Consider the following 14,918-nt stretch of genomic DNA (forward strand, 5'->3'; position numbering starts at 1 on the left):
GAGGGGGCGGGGCTGGCGCGGGGCCGTGGGTGCGGCACGAGGATGGCCGCGGCGGGACAGCGCACGTAGGCAGCCCCGTGGGCAGGGCGCGCTGGCGGGCCGGGCCGGAGGAGCGCCTGGCATGTCGCAAGGGCTCCCGGCCGCCGGCAGCGTCCTGCAGAGGAGCGTCGCGGCGCCCGGGAACCAGCCGCAGCCGCAGCCGCAGGTAGCGGGCGGGAGGCTCAGGGAGGGTCGTGGGGTGCAGGGAACCGGCGCGCCGCGGGGGGCGAGGAGGTGGGTGCCGGAGTTCCGTGGTGGTGACTGCGGAGGTGCAGAGGTTGCTGGTGCGGCCGGAGACAAGCAGAGGTAAGGGCGTGGGGCGTGGGGTGTGGGGTGTGGAGGCGTGGGCGCGTGGGGGCGAGCCAGGGACCCCGGCGTGCGCACAGTGTCCGCGGCGCCTGGAATGGCTCCTGCGCCAGCTCTTGCGCCCTCTGGGAGGAGAAGCCCGAGGGCGCCCACGCCTGGCTGGGCCAGGCATGGCCGGTGCTCCTCGGCACGTGGGCTCCGCACTGCCCTGGGGGCCGCCCCATCCTCGCGCAGCCAGCGACTACCACCCCACCGCCCGCGCCTGTAGCCCCTCCGGGCTTCCCCAGGGGTGGGCTGCCGAGGGAATGGAGAAAGCGGGACTGGTCAGCCTGGGCGGGGGGTCCTACAAAGGGCCGACTCCGCCCCCAGCTGGTGGAAACCCTTTGCCCCTTCCCAGTTCGCTGTCCCCTAGCAACGTTTACAGCTGAGCACTCAGGAAACAGACCAGGCTGGCCACAGGGACGGCCATCTGGAAACTTTGCCTGGGTCTTGGCCACCTGCCTTACGACGAAGACTGGGTCTTTTCATCCTTACTCCCCACCTTCCCAATTCAGCGCCGGGCACATGTCATCGGGTGACGCTGGAGTGTCACAGAGATCTGAGTTTGGGCTTCGGCTTTGCCACACACAGGCTGAGCAGCCTTGAGCAATTTGTTTAACCTCTCCGACCCTCCGTTTCCCCATCTGTAAAATGAATATAACATCGATCTCTCAGGATCTTTGAGACTGAATCAGATACGGTTAATAACGTAATACTATCTCTAACTTTTGCTCACCTCTTTCTGTCTTGACTAAATGTTTCTGCTAGGTTGGCAGGTGTGATCATGGTGATGAGTCCAGTTTAGAGTCAGCTCCCCGAGGGCAGTAGGCAGGCTGCTTTCTTGTGCTAGTGACTTTTTGATTACAGAGAGCAGAGGCATGAAAAACACTATGCAGAATACATTTTTTTTTAAGTAGCAACTTCAACAAAGGCAGGTAACTTCTTGAGGGCATACTGTGTGCTGGGAGCTTTAGGACAAAATCTCATTTCATCGTATCCCAATCCTAAACATTAGGCTGTTAGCACCAAGTCTGCAGAGTTCACTGACCCTTTGTTTAGGGCTTGTATCCCCAGTGTCTAGGACAGTGTCTGGCACATGGTGGGTGCTCAGTTAATACCTATTGAAAGAATGAATGAATTATGCCTGCAATAAATGAGAAAACTGAAAATTTAAAGAATTTAAACAATTTACACAAGGCCATGTTGACACTAAGAGACAAAACTAGGATCGGTGTGATTCTAAAGCTAAAGAGCTGTCTTCTAACCACATGTTCCCCTGTAATGTTCTGGTTTTGTTTATCAAGACTTCTTTGCCTCTCTAGAAGACTGTATTTTCATACTTTGTCTCTGTTCCCTTAAGCTTCTATTTGCTATGTATGTTATTTATTCTTCTCCTTTTTATACCGTTATAAAAAATTCTTACCTGCAGTAACTTGGGAAGATGTGTGTCTTATTTGGAATACAGGACAAGATCAAATGATAACTGAAAATATCCATTTTTGTGTTATTAATATTTGCATCCATGAATATTAATAACTGAGTGGTTTTCCTGTATTTGTACCTCTTGGCTCTTAAACTCTGTAAGTGTGGTATTTTTCCCGCTTGCTGGTGTCTTCTCATGGGGTTCTAGAAAGCAAATACTGCTCTACTTTTCATGTTTTCTATAACTGATTGAAGTGTTTTTACCACGGTCCGTACATTTTTCCGCCTGCCTGTTTCATGATCACTCTTGAGGGATTTGACTGAATTTGGTTAAATCTTATGTATAGCTAACAGCTTTCAAGACACATCAAAAATTTGCTTTCTGATTCACTCTGACTTCTGAAACAAAATGTCAGCCAAGCATTGTTCAAATGAGTACATTGTCAGTGGGGTTTAAGATCATTTGGTGTGTTGGTAGAGTTATGTGGTTGCAATTAGTTACAAGTGTAATCATGATTTGCATGCAGCATCAAAAGTACCTTTCATGCGTGGTGGTGTAAGGACTGGCAAACAGCAAGTTCCAGATAGCAGATCTCTCCACCACCCAATAGCAAGTTCCAGATAGCAGATCTCTCCACCACCCCCTGCCCCTGCCCAGCTTTCCAGTCTCAGATGGACAACATTGACACCACAGCTCTTCCAGGCACACGCCCTGTGGGCTAGAGGTTTATGAACGTTGGTTTGGAGACCAACAGACCTGAGTTCCACTTCCCACTCACCCACTTGGTGGCTGTAATACCTGGAGCAAGGTCCTTAACCCCTCTGAGTTTCTTATTCCTCATCTTTTAAACAGCAGTCACACCACACACTTCACACACTCACATAGTGAGTGCTCCTGGGCAAGGGGCTGTTGTGAGCCCATTGGTGTAGCAACTAGTGCTGCTGTCTACTGCAAAGCAAATGGTGAAACTCTGTGAACAACGCTGAGTGACGAGACAGGGCAGAGAAGGGTAAGGCGAGGGGCCACGACATCACGCCCACCCAATGTTTTTCCCCAGAGCCCTGAGGATGATGACAGGAAGGTCCGAAGAAGAGAAAAAAACCGAGTTGCTGCTCAGAGAAGTCGGAAGAAGCAGACCCAGAAGGCTGACAAGCTCCATGAGGTGAGACCGTGGTAGGGACAAGCCACCTGAGAACCACACCACCTCTGCCCTTGCATGGGAGTGGGGGTGATGGTATCACTGTTCTCTTTATCACGATTTCAGCATCACTCATATCTAATTTCTGCCAGGTCCTTCCAGCCCAGTGTTCTCACTGTTTGCTCACACACATGTTCATTTCTCCCTCATCCACCAGGTGCTTCTCATGTTCAAGTTTCTTTCATTATAAAACAAAACAAAGCCTCTTCTGGACCCTGATTCACTTTCAAGTTCTTGCTCCATTTCTTTCCTTCCCTTACATCCTTGCTTCTTGTTTTGCTTTTTTTTTTTTTTCCCTCCAAAGTAATCCCTTAACATCCTTGCTTCTTAAAAAAGAGTAGTTACACCTGTTGTCTCTGTGTCCCCGGTTCCTGGTTATTCCCCAATCCTCTGTGATTTAATTTCTGCTACCTCCTCTCCACCTGACACACATATATGCGCACATAGACACACACATCCACACATGTACCCAACGTGCATGTGTACATACACACACACACCCTACAGAAGCTGCTCCCACTGCAGCCACCTGTGCCCTGGCACTGCCCTATCCAGGACCCTCTTTCTGGTCTCATCATCCTTTACCTTGTTAGAACATTTGACACTTTGGACCCATCTCTTCTTAAAGCTTTCCCCTCTTTTGCTTCTAAAAGACCACATTTCCTAGTTTTCCTGATCCTCTTCACCAATTTTCTTTTCTCCATTTCTTTGTTAGCCTTCTACCCTCTATTTCCTTAAATGTTGGTGGTGACGAGTGTTTCAAACTCTGCCCTTTGTTTTTTCTCACCCTGGGAGACTTAATCTATTAATCTGTTCTCCCAGCACCAGCTCCCAACATTGATTACTCCAGGCAGGCCCTATGTCCTGGACCCTAGACCCCATAACTTCAGCGTCTGCTGAGCTGTTTCCCCATGGGTCCACTGCAGGCTGCTGTGATGTACCACATCCATAAAAGAGTGTTATTATCCGTTTACCCGGAGACTTTCTCTTTTCATTGTCTTCAAACTGTAGTTAATGGAGCGAACCATCTTTCTTATCACTCAAATCAGAAGCCTAGGATTTATCCTAAGCCATTCCTTTTCCCTCCACCCTCATGCGTACACCTGCATAATCCTGCAGTTGGGACCTGGGGCTGCTCCATACCAGGAACTGGCCTCAAAAGCATCCGAGGATCTTTTTGATTGGAATGGGCCACGGTTCCATGTTCTTGTCTTTGTCGGGGTTGGTGTGCATAATTAAAGATTTTAGTTTAGCTCTTTCCTGCCATACTTTCTTATTTTTTTGAGACAGAATCTTGCTCCGTTGCCCAGGCTGGAGTGCAATGGCATGATCATGGCTTGCTGCAGCCTTCACCTCCCAGGCTCAAGCAATCTTCCAACCTCTACCCTTAATTTTGTCTTTTGTTTTGTTTTGTTTGTTTTGAGACAGAGTCTCACTCTGTTGCCCAGGCTGGAGTGCAGTGGTACAATCTCGGCTCACTGCAACCTCTGCCTCCTGGGTTCTAGAGATTCTCCTGCCTCAGCCTCCCGAGTAGCTGGGACCACAGGTGCCCGCCACTACGCCCAGCTAATTTTTTGTATTTTTAGTAGAGACGGGGTTTCACCATGTTGGCCAGGCTGGTCTCGTCCTCCTGACCTCATGATTCACCCGCCTCGGCCTCCCAAGTGCTGGGATTACAGGCATGAGCCACCGCGCCTGGCCATTTTTGTAGTTTTGTAGACATGGGGTTTTGCCATGTTGCTCAGGGTAGTTTCAGACTCCTGGACTCAAGTGATCCACCTGCCTTGGCCTCCCAAAGTGTTGGAATTACAGGCGTGAGGCATTGTGCTAGGTCTCCTGCCATGCTTGTCTCAGCAAGGCCATTCTGGGGCACTGGCAATGTAAAGACTCTGAGATGTGTTGGGGAGAGGAGAGGAAAAGGGCAATCTTAAAACTCTAACAATAAACAACAAATTTAGAATGCACATACTCCACAGAGAGGTGACCTTCTGATATAAATTCACAGTGTGGCATAAATCATAAATGTCAGATTCCTTCCTGAAGTAAGAAGGCTGGGCCCTCGAAGGAGGCTGGGATCTCTAGACTAGTGTCACGGAAGGTCCCTCCCAGCCTTCATCCTGAAGAATTTCCACAGAAGAATGGTAATGCCCTTTGCCTCCTTTCTTTCTTCCTCATTGCTCCTGAAGCAATTGTGATTCTAGCATCGTGTTACCAAAATAGCCCCCAGAGGGGACCTGTGGCTCCCAGTTAGTGCATGGCCCTATATTCAGACCACATGTGCTGCTGGATGGCCAAGGCATTACTCCTGAAGAAGCTCCTAGTCCCAGCCAGTCCCAAAAATATTAATGCATTAATATTTTAAAACTAGTTTTAAAACATCAGTTGTAAGTCTGGACTGAATATGTATCCAGAGGACAAGATCTTGGACAAGATCTTTCATGGAGCACCGTCAAGTAGATCCATTTCACAAATACCAAGCATTGCCATTGGGTCACAAAGAGAAGAGGAAGATCTCATGCCTTGCCTGTCAGTGGGAAACCTAGAATTTCCCAAGGAAACGATGTTAATTTCCTACTGCTGCTGAAACAAACTTGTCACACATTGGGTGGTTTAAAATTTACTATCTTACACTGTCTTACAGTTTTGGCAGTCACACATCAGAAGTGGGTCACATTGGGTCAAAATGAAGATGGCAGCAGGGCTGCCTTCCTTCTGGAGGTTCTGGAGAAGATTCGTTTTCTTGCTTTTTCCAGCTTCCGGAGGCTTCAGTGTTCCTGGGCTTATGGTCTCCTTCCATCTTCAGAGCCAGCAATGGCCGGTCGCGTCTTTCTCAGGCTGCAATACTCTGGTGCTGTTTCCATTGTCACATCTTCTCTGACTCCCCGACACCCTCTTTCACTTACGAGGACCCTTAGGATTGCATTGGGTCTGCCTGGATAATTCAGGATAGTCTCCCCATCTCACGCTTCTTAATCATATCCGCATAGTCCCTTTTGCTATGTAAGGTGACATAGTCACAGGTTCAAGAGATTAGAATGTAGACTTCTGTGAGGGGTGGATCGATTATGCTGCCTGCCACAGAAGGTAATGTAAATACAGAACTTTACCACAGTATCAAGAAAAGTACCTGTATGAAGCGTTGGCTCTCTCGCACTTTCTGTCACTGCTGCATTTGATAACCAAGTGAACCAGGTGCCTGGGAACTTCAGGGTGGTGCCACGTTTACCCCTATCTGATCCCTCTTGGAACTGTGGGGTGGAGACCCCTTCTGTAGGGTCCCTGGCCTGCTCTCCAACCCAGAGACTGTGTTGCATGACAGTCATGCCAGTTGCCCTTTCCAGAAATGGGGCGGGTTGATCTGAAGCCTAGACCCTCCATGGAAGAGCACCCCCTTCGCCTGTCTCTCTGTGGGGCTGAAGGAATGGGTCAGGATTACACACCACTGGCAGATCACCTCAGCAAGGCCAGTTTTATTGAGAAACACAAGGTCAAAGAGGCTAGGACAGTGGCTCCACCTATATACAGACCCCAGAGCTGTAGCCCTCACCTTAGCTTCACTAGCTCCACACAAGTGTCGCTGGTCACAAGTGGGTGTGAGGAAGCAGGGAACTGGCTTAGGAAAATGGAAACATATCCCAAACCTTCTGCAGAACCAGAGGAACATCATTTCTGAACCGAATCATTACTCACCATGTGAGTAATCCCTTCCCTGTTCCTTCCAGGAAAGCATTGTAGCTGTAGGGATCATTGGATGATTAAATCTACTATTGGAGGCAAGGTATCTGGTTTAAAAATGGTGTAAAGAACCCTTTTCCCAAGCTCCAGTGAGTTGAGCACAGAGCGCCTTGCACACTGCTTCTGGCCATGACAGCCCCTTAGGACCCCTGGACCTCCCAGGCCAATCTAGCATGGGGACGCCATGCATAGGAACCTCCTCCTCAAATCTGGAGTGAGGCCAGCTCATTGGGAGACACCAGAGGGCCCAGAAAACAGCCACTGACAGCCACTGCCTGCTGCTCCCTGGAGACTGTGGCGCATCAAAAGGGCTTTCTTCCGCTGTTCCTCTACCCCACACTGCAGGGATTGCATTTCTGAGTATCTCAAAGTAACTCAAGCTCTGTAGTTGCATTTCTTGCATATCGTGAGGGGGGATATTTGGAGCAAACGTGTTTAAAGTTTCCACTTTTTGACCAGGCACAGTGGCTCATGCCTGTGATCCAAACTCTTTGGGAGGCTGAGGTGGGTGGATCACTTGAGGCCAGGAGTTTAAGACCAGCCTGGCCAACAGGGCGAAACCCCATTTCTACTAAAAATAGAAAAATTAGCCGGGTATGGTGGCGTGTGCCTGTAGTCCCAACTACTCGGGAGGCTGAGGCAGGAGAATCGCTTGAACCTGGGAGGCGGAGGTTGCAGTGAGCCAAGATCGCGCCACTTCACTCCAGCCTGGGCAACAAGAGTTTCCACTTTTCTCTGCTCACCTCACTCACATACTCCACCTACACTTGAGCCTCTGGTTTTTTGGGTTGTTTTTTACTCTTTGGTCTTCCTGGGTTTTTTTTTAAAATGGAACACTTTATGAATTTGCATATTATCCTTGTGCAGGGGCCATGCTAATCCCTGTATCATTCCAATTTCAGTGTATGTGCTGCTCAAGTGAGCACTTGAGCCTCTGTTGCCTCCAACGCCCTGAGAAACTTGCTCCAACTGCAGCTCTTAGGAGTTTTTTGGCCACCTCCTCCCCTCCTTGTTCTCCATCTCCAAAGGCCTAGGAGTGTCCGTCAAGGCGAGACCTCTGTGGAGGGAAGGATGGGGGAAGAGGCTGCACAGGCCAAGCCAGAGAGGCAGGGGCTGGGGTTCCCCTTCACGTAGAGTTTTCTGGGCAGTGGTTGCTGGCCGTTGGACTATGGTGATGAGAAGCAGTTCTTAGCATGTGTCTGTAGACCTCAGAGTTCACTGTGGGCTTTCAAATCATCCCTCCAACCCGCTCACACCTCCCGTGGGGATTTCGACCTGCATTCATCTCTGAACACTAGGCGCATGCCAAAGTCCACACTGACAAATGAGAACCAAAGTGAATAGGCAGGGTCTCCTCTCACCCAGGCTGAAAGGTGGCTCAGAAGTGGGTCAGACTGGTTCGACCAGACATCCCAAAGGTGTAAGACTGAGAAAGAATTTTGAGTCAGAAAAGGAAAGCAGCAGTGCCATCCTGAGGAGCCCCAAATGTCACAAACTGATGAATGACTTGGGCAATGTGATTATGTTGTGTGTCGCCATGGTTTTTTCAGGTACTGCATGTTCTAAGAGGAAGCTTCATGCCAGCACCCATGTGGCTTAGAAACTGATTATGACACTCATTTTTACAGCCCTTGCTGGTAACACAGTTTTTCTGCTGGGAAGTGCATCAGTGAAGGCTTGGGAGTAGACTTATTCTAAAGTACTGAGATCTTACAGCCTCTTACTTCTGGTAACCATCATGGGGAAATCTGGACCCAGACCCTGCCAACTAAACGCAGAATTGTTGATGCTACAAGAGAGCTGCAGTTGACCTTGAAGTTAGGAGTCAGATCCCAAGTCTGTGTAACCTTGGAAAAGTCACTGTACCTCTCAGAGCTTTAGTTTTCTAATTTGTGAAATGGGGTCTGTGTGTGGCTGTGGCTTCCTGGTGGCCTGTTCCTCCTTCTTTCCTTATCACTGTAGTTGTCATCTGTGCTCCCTGGTACTCACTTCTTTACCAGTCCTTGATCCTGTCTTTAGCCTCAGAGGCACCCTGGACCCTGCGTATCCCTAGACAGCCCCTTGATCCCAGTCACTTGCTCCTAGATGCCCAGAACAGGGTTTCTCAGCCTCAACACTGTTGATGTGTGGGGCAGCATAATTCCTGGTTGTTGGGGATCTGTCCTCTGTGCTGTTGGACGTTGAGCAGCATCCCTGTCCTCTAGCCACATGATGTAGTAGCACCCCCCACCAGCTGTGATAACCCAAACTGTCTCCATACACTGCCAGTGTCCCCTGCTGACTGCCACAGTTGCCCTACTTGAGATCCACTGCCTTAGGCAGCTTCATTTCTGAGGCAGAACTGGGATCCACAGTGATTTCACCACCTCTAATTTTTAGGTGTCTGCTTTGAAACTGTCCTGGCAAATACCCAGAGAGGGAGTACAGCAACCTCAAACCCTCGTGTAGCAAAGGATTTGGAACTTGGCAGAATTAGAGCTAGATGGGTCATATTTTTGGAAATAATGAAGGGTTTAATGTTCTTTGCTTGCTTTTTGTTTGCGTTTACTCCAGGAATTTCTTCTGGGTGTGAGGTGGGTTTCATTTCTTCCCCCTTTTGCTGCTATTCGGTGTTCTCTGGCCTCTTCTTCCTTCCCTCCCAGCTCCTCTTTTTGTTTTCATAGGACTGGTCTCACCTATTTTGACTTCTCTTCTTGTTATTCCCTCAGCTCAATAAAAGTCCCTTAGCCGGTTTATAAGTAAAGCTTAAATCCTGGAAGAGAAAGTCCCTGTGGAGAAGGCAGATGAGGGGCCTGTGGGGCATCTGTGACGGGAAGCTCTGACGACTCTGAGCAGGGGTTGGGGGAGGGCAGGGGACCTCAGGGAAGCCTCAGGCCACAGGGCTGCGCACATGGCTTCCAGAGACAAAGCTGCGAAGCTCAGAGCCTCTTGCTGTGGAATTCAGTATATGTAGAAAGGCAGCTTGGAATATTCTACCAAAGGAAGAGGGCTTCTTGTCCTTCGGAATCTACTTAAAATGTTAACATGTTGGAACTATTCACATGTAGTCTCCATTTTACTTGAAAGTGAAGGGCATTTCCAGCTGCAGGGTGGAGTGTGTGTGAGTGTGAGTGCTTATGTGAAAGTGAATGTGTGAAGTGTGGATGTGAGTCTGTGAGTGTGTGTGACTGTGTGAGGTGTGTGTATGTGTGTATGACTGTGTGACTGTGTGTGAGTGTGTACATGTGTGAGAGTGTGTGTATGAGAGTGAATATGTGTTTGCGGACGTGTGTGTGTGGCTGTGTATGAGTGTGTGTGAGTGTGTATGTGTGCGAGAGTGTGTGTGAGTGTGTATGAGAGTGTGTGTGTTTGTGGATACATGTGTGACTCTGTGTATGTGTGTATGAGTGTGTGAGTGTGTGTTTGCAGATGTGTGTGTGTGCTGCAGCTTTTCTCATCCCTCTACTGCCTGCAGGATTCCCTTGACGCCTCGGCCTCCATCCCATCCTCCCATCCAGACTCTCCCCTTGCCCATGGAGGGCTTGTTGCTGGGTTTGTAGACAGAATTCTGACTCCAGAACTAGAGCTTGTCAGAGGCCAGAGGAGGGCGTGAGGGCTTGGGAGTGGGAGGCAGGGAGGAGGATGGACGCAGAATGGGGCCGGTATACTGGTGAAGCCACATGTTCCCAGAACAGCCTGCTGCCCTGGAGAGTGCTCCAGAACACCCTGGGAGCCTGCCTGGGGAATGGCTCAGATAGACTTTACAGGCAGCCCTGCCAGACCCCTTGCTTCTGAAAGGGAGGAAGATGCCGAGAGTCCATTATGAAAGGAAAGGATGGAGTTAAAGAAAAAGCAGAGGATGAGGGCTGAGGAATCACTGAGCATGTAGATGCTGGTGGTGTGGTGCATCAGGTGGAGGTAGAGGAGAGGAGTAGCAGAAGTTCCTAGGTCCTTTACATTTCTGATCTTTGGGGGGAGACATTACTTAATATGAATGAGATTGAATATGATACAAAATAGAATAGAACACATAATAAAAGATGTGGTTCCTGTAGGTACTGTGGTCAGAGAAGCCTTCCTAGAGTTGGTGGGCTTGAGCTGAACCCACGCAGAAAAGGAGGAAGGCAGTCCAGTTGAGGATAACTGCATGAGCAAAGGGGCAGGATTGATAATTTGCATGTGTCTTTGGGGGCTATAAGATCAGATTTCTTTAGTGATACTCCCTTAAAATTACTACTCAGAGAGAAAGTGTGAAGAGTAACACAATTGGGCCCTGAGCTTGGGAAATGCATGGTGTGCATGATACAACAAAGCCTTACTATAAACTAGAAATGAATGAAAACATTTCAGCAAGATTTAAATGAGATTGCCAGCCTAGAGAGGGTCTCTATTGGCATGCCGTAGAGCTCTGCTATTGGCTATTTATTGTAGAACTTATTAATGACTTGGATGAAGAAAAGGAAGACCTGCATGTTAAGTTAGTGGATGGCTTAAAGCTGTGTGCTATCATCATTCATGAGACAATGCAATTGAGATTCAAAAAGATTTTGCGATTTTGCTGGGCTGGAAGATGTCCAAATAAGGAATGAAATTCAGTGGAGATGGATGTAAAACCCTACCCTTAAGCCCCGTAGCATCCATCATCATCCAAGGACAGACAAAGAAGCAGCACAGGCAGACAAATCTTGCATTTCTGTGTAGGCTCAGGAAGAATCCTCAGCAGCTTGGGCCCAGCACAGGAGAGGTCACTGCCACACGTTTGCCCTTGGCATGGTCTCCAGAACCATGCATTGCATCCTGGGAGCAACATTTTCTGAGATATTCTGGCAAATTGGAGTATGTGTTGGTGAGGGTCCCCAGAAGGGCAAAGAAAAGCCTGATGCAAGGAACTCAGAGGACCTGAGACAACTGAGTTCAGAGAATATGTAAAGGGAAGTGGTACGGGGCTGTATCCTAACATTTCAAGAAATGCGATGTTGAAAAAAGCATTGGATCTACTAGGTGTGGTTCTATTAAATAGAACCAAGCCCGATAGGTACATTTGAAAGTGGGAGAGTTTGGATCAGTACAAATAAGGGCTTTTTCTTTTCTTTTCTCTCCCTCCCTCCCTTTCTCTCTCTCTCTCTCTCTCTCTCTCTCTCTTTCTTTCTTCTTTCTTTTTTGTGTTGGGATCTTTCTCTGTTACCCAGGCTGGAGTGCTGTGCTGTAATCATGGCTTATTGCAGCCTCGAAATCCCAGGCTCAAGCAATCCTCCTGGTGGAGCCTCTCAAGTACCTGGGACTATAGGTGTGCATCACCATGCCTGGCTAATTAAAAAAAATTTTTTTAGAGATGGGGTCCCACTGTGTTGTCCAGGCTGGTCTCAAACTCCTGGCCTTAAGTGATCCTCCCACCTTGACCTCCCAAAGTGCTGAGATTACAAGCTTGTGTCACCATGCCCAGCAAAGAGGATTTTTCTTTTTTCTTTTTTTTTTTTTGAGACGGAGTCTCGCTCTGTCGCCCAGACTGAAGTGCAGTGGCGCAATCTCAGCTCACTGCAAGCTCCACCTCCCGGGTTTACGCCATTCTCCTGCCTCAGCCTCCCGAGTAGCTGGGACTGCAGGCGCCCACCACTTCACCTGGCTAGTTTTTTGTATTTTTTAGTAGAGACGGGGTTTCACCATGTTAGCCAGGATGATCTCGATCTCCTGACCTCATGATCCGCCCGTCTCGGCCTCCCAAAGTGCTGGGATTATAGGCTTGAGCCACTATGCCCAGCCCCTAAAGAGGATTTTTCTAGTAGAGCAGCCCAGAAATGACAGTCTGTCCATTGAGGGCAGGAGTGCCCAGAACAAGCTGGATATGGATGGTTTCTACATTGTGTGGATTGGGATAAGGTTTCTCTCTGATCCCCTGCAGTTCTACGCCTCTGTAAACTCTGATGGGGAGGACACTGAACAGGTGAGTGCTGGAGCAAAGCCAAGGCAAGGGATGTTTTCGTTTGTTTGTTAGTGCAATCAACAAACATTTGTTGTGTTCCAGGTACTGTTCTAGGTGCTGGGAGTATAGCTGTGAACCCAACAGAGATCTTTGGAAGCACATCAGCATTTGGGGGAACTAACTGCACGGGGGCATGAGGGAGCTTTTTGGAGTGATGGCAATGTTCTGTGTATTGATCAACACAGGTGTATACATTTGTCAAAACTCACTGGATCATACTTAAAATAGATACATTTTATTTTATGTAAGGTATACCTCAATAAATAGTTTCTCCCAGTGGGAGGGGAGAGACACTCATCAAATAGACAAATACCTGAATATCTGAGTGGTGGAGGGGACATGCGTAACGAGACAGCTTTCATGGGCAAGAGGCAAGCAGTGCAGCACAGGAGGACGGAGGAAGGGAAGACCGCATCAGAAATGATGTTGCCCATTCTTTGTCTCCTCCAGGAATATGAGTGCCTGGAGCAAGAAAACACCATGCTGCGGAGAGAGATCGGGAAGCTGACAGAGGAGCTGAAGCACCTGACAGAGGCACTGAAGGAGCATGAGAAGATGTGTCCGCTGCTGCTCTGCCCCCTGAACTTTGTGCCAGTGCCTCCCCGGCCAGACCCCGTGGCCGGCTGCTTGCCCCGATGAGGCCAAGGACACTCCTCTGCCCAACGAGGAGCCTTGGTCATTTTCATACCAGGGAGGAAGGGTTTCCCTTCACAATTGTATACAGGGGGCACCTGTGGCCAGGCCTCCTCCTGGGAGCTCCAGGACTAGCCAGCTGTGTCCCCTGCAGACTGGGCTCAGCATGACATCCAACAGGCGCAAGACTCACAGAGCCCTTGTGCAGATCCAGCATGGAGGCCACCCTCAGGAATGACTTCTCATCCACCCTGGCAGCTATTAGGTTCTGCTGTTATGCAGAGCCATTTCCTCTAGAATTTGGATAATAAAGATGCTTATTGTCTCTCCCTTCTCCAGTTCTTGGAATTTAGAGGCACAATACACTTCCTTTTCCTGGAGAGGTCATCTTTTGTCTTCTCCGGGTGTTCTGTGGCTCATGGGTCTTGCTTCCCTGCCTGGCTACTCTCCCACAGCCACCTCCATGGCAGACAGGGGAGGTGGCTTTAGGGGGCTGTGTTGGAGCATAAACCAATGGGACTTCCTCGCCACTTCTAGGCCTTCAGAAGTCTTTGACTCAGCTGGGTCACAAAGGTGCATGCTGGGTGTGACCCGTGTCTTTGTCATGCTCTGCACAGCCTTCCACCTTGGCCAACTCTCACACCCATGCTGGACTTGCATGGGACATTTTCTATTCCAGGTTGGTTTTCTCAACTGCACCGTCCACTCCCAGGCCACCTTCTTGTTCTGTAGTAGGTGTAGGATGGGGGAGAAACTTTGTATTAGTCTGAGTCACAACTGAGTGGAGAAATTTGTCTCTTTATTTAAACAAATATTTGGGTAGATGAGAAGAGCAATTTCTTTTCAAAAAGCCCTGTCTGCCCGACTCTCGTCTTTTGGGAAAAGCAGAACCAAGCCAGGTTGAAGATGGCCCCAGCAAGGAAAGCCAACTGGGAAGACACTTCCCATCCTCCAATTCTCTTTTTCCCTGGAAGAGACGTGGTTCTGGAGGGTGGAGCCATTCCATCATAAAGGGAACAAGAAATGGGAACAGAAAGGAAAGTGCTTGGTTGTAAATGTAGATGGTTAAAGAAGAAAAGAAACAAGAAAGAAATAGAAGGCAGCCCCCTCCCAGGGGTGAAGGACTTGCTGACTCTGGGCTACTCCTCTCAACGCCCCCTTTCCTAGGGAGAGTTCCCCTTCCTACTGGAGGCCTGCCTGGTCTCTAACACTCACAGGCTGAAGGCTGCAAACTTGCCCTTGTCAGGCGTGTTGGAAGGCTGCTGTTAGCGAACAGAACTCTTGCCTGCTGGGAGTTCAGGGGCAGAAAGCATGATGCAAGATTTTAAAACAAGAGACATTAAAATAATTCATTCTGAACCCTCCACTTTGCAGAGAAGGGGCTCAGGTGCAGCGAGGGGAAGAGACTTGCTCAAGGTCCCCCATGGGTGAGCAGCAGAACAAGGCTGAGACCTCAGGTGGTCTCCCACCTGATCCTCTGTGAATTGAGTCAGGTTGATGCAACAAGGAGATAAACTGGGTGCAGCTCAGCTAGTGTCAAAATGTGGCCTGTCTTTCCTTCTGCACGGTTCAGATGAGCACCCTGT

The 14,918-nt window shown here is 49.1% G+C and overlaps 1 protein-coding gene across 2 annotated transcripts in view; it reads left to right on the forward strand.

Moving 5' to 3' along the window:
* Window positions 1-13,712, forward strand: part of BATF3 (basic leucine zipper ATF-like transcription factor 3) — a 14,516-nt gene extending 804 nt beyond the window's left edge. Inside the window, exons 1-3 of one of the 2 annotated variants that reach the window (XM_017851959.1) lie at window positions 11-205; window positions 2,865-2,969; window positions 13,150-13,712. In XM_017851959.1, coding sequence (XP_017707448.1) covers window positions 122-205; window positions 2,865-2,969; window positions 13,150-13,338 — 378 coding nt within the window. In that variant the 5' untranslated portion in view covers window positions 11-121 and the 3' untranslated portion in view covers window positions 13,339-13,712. Of the gene's footprint in view, window positions 1-10; window positions 206-2,864; window positions 2,970-13,149 lie in introns of those variants that run through there. The other variant, XM_017851958.1, reaches the window with a different exon arrangement.
* The last annotated feature ends 1,206 nt before the right edge of the window (window positions 13,713-14,918 follow it).

This window comes from Rhinopithecus bieti, unplaced genomic scaffold (assembly GCF_001698545.2).
Source record: "Rhinopithecus bieti isolate Rb0 unplaced genomic scaffold, ASM169854v2 scaffold_34876, whole genome shotgun sequence".
Taxonomy (NCBI): Eukaryota; Metazoa; Chordata; class Mammalia; order Primates; family Cercopithecidae; genus Rhinopithecus; species Rhinopithecus bieti.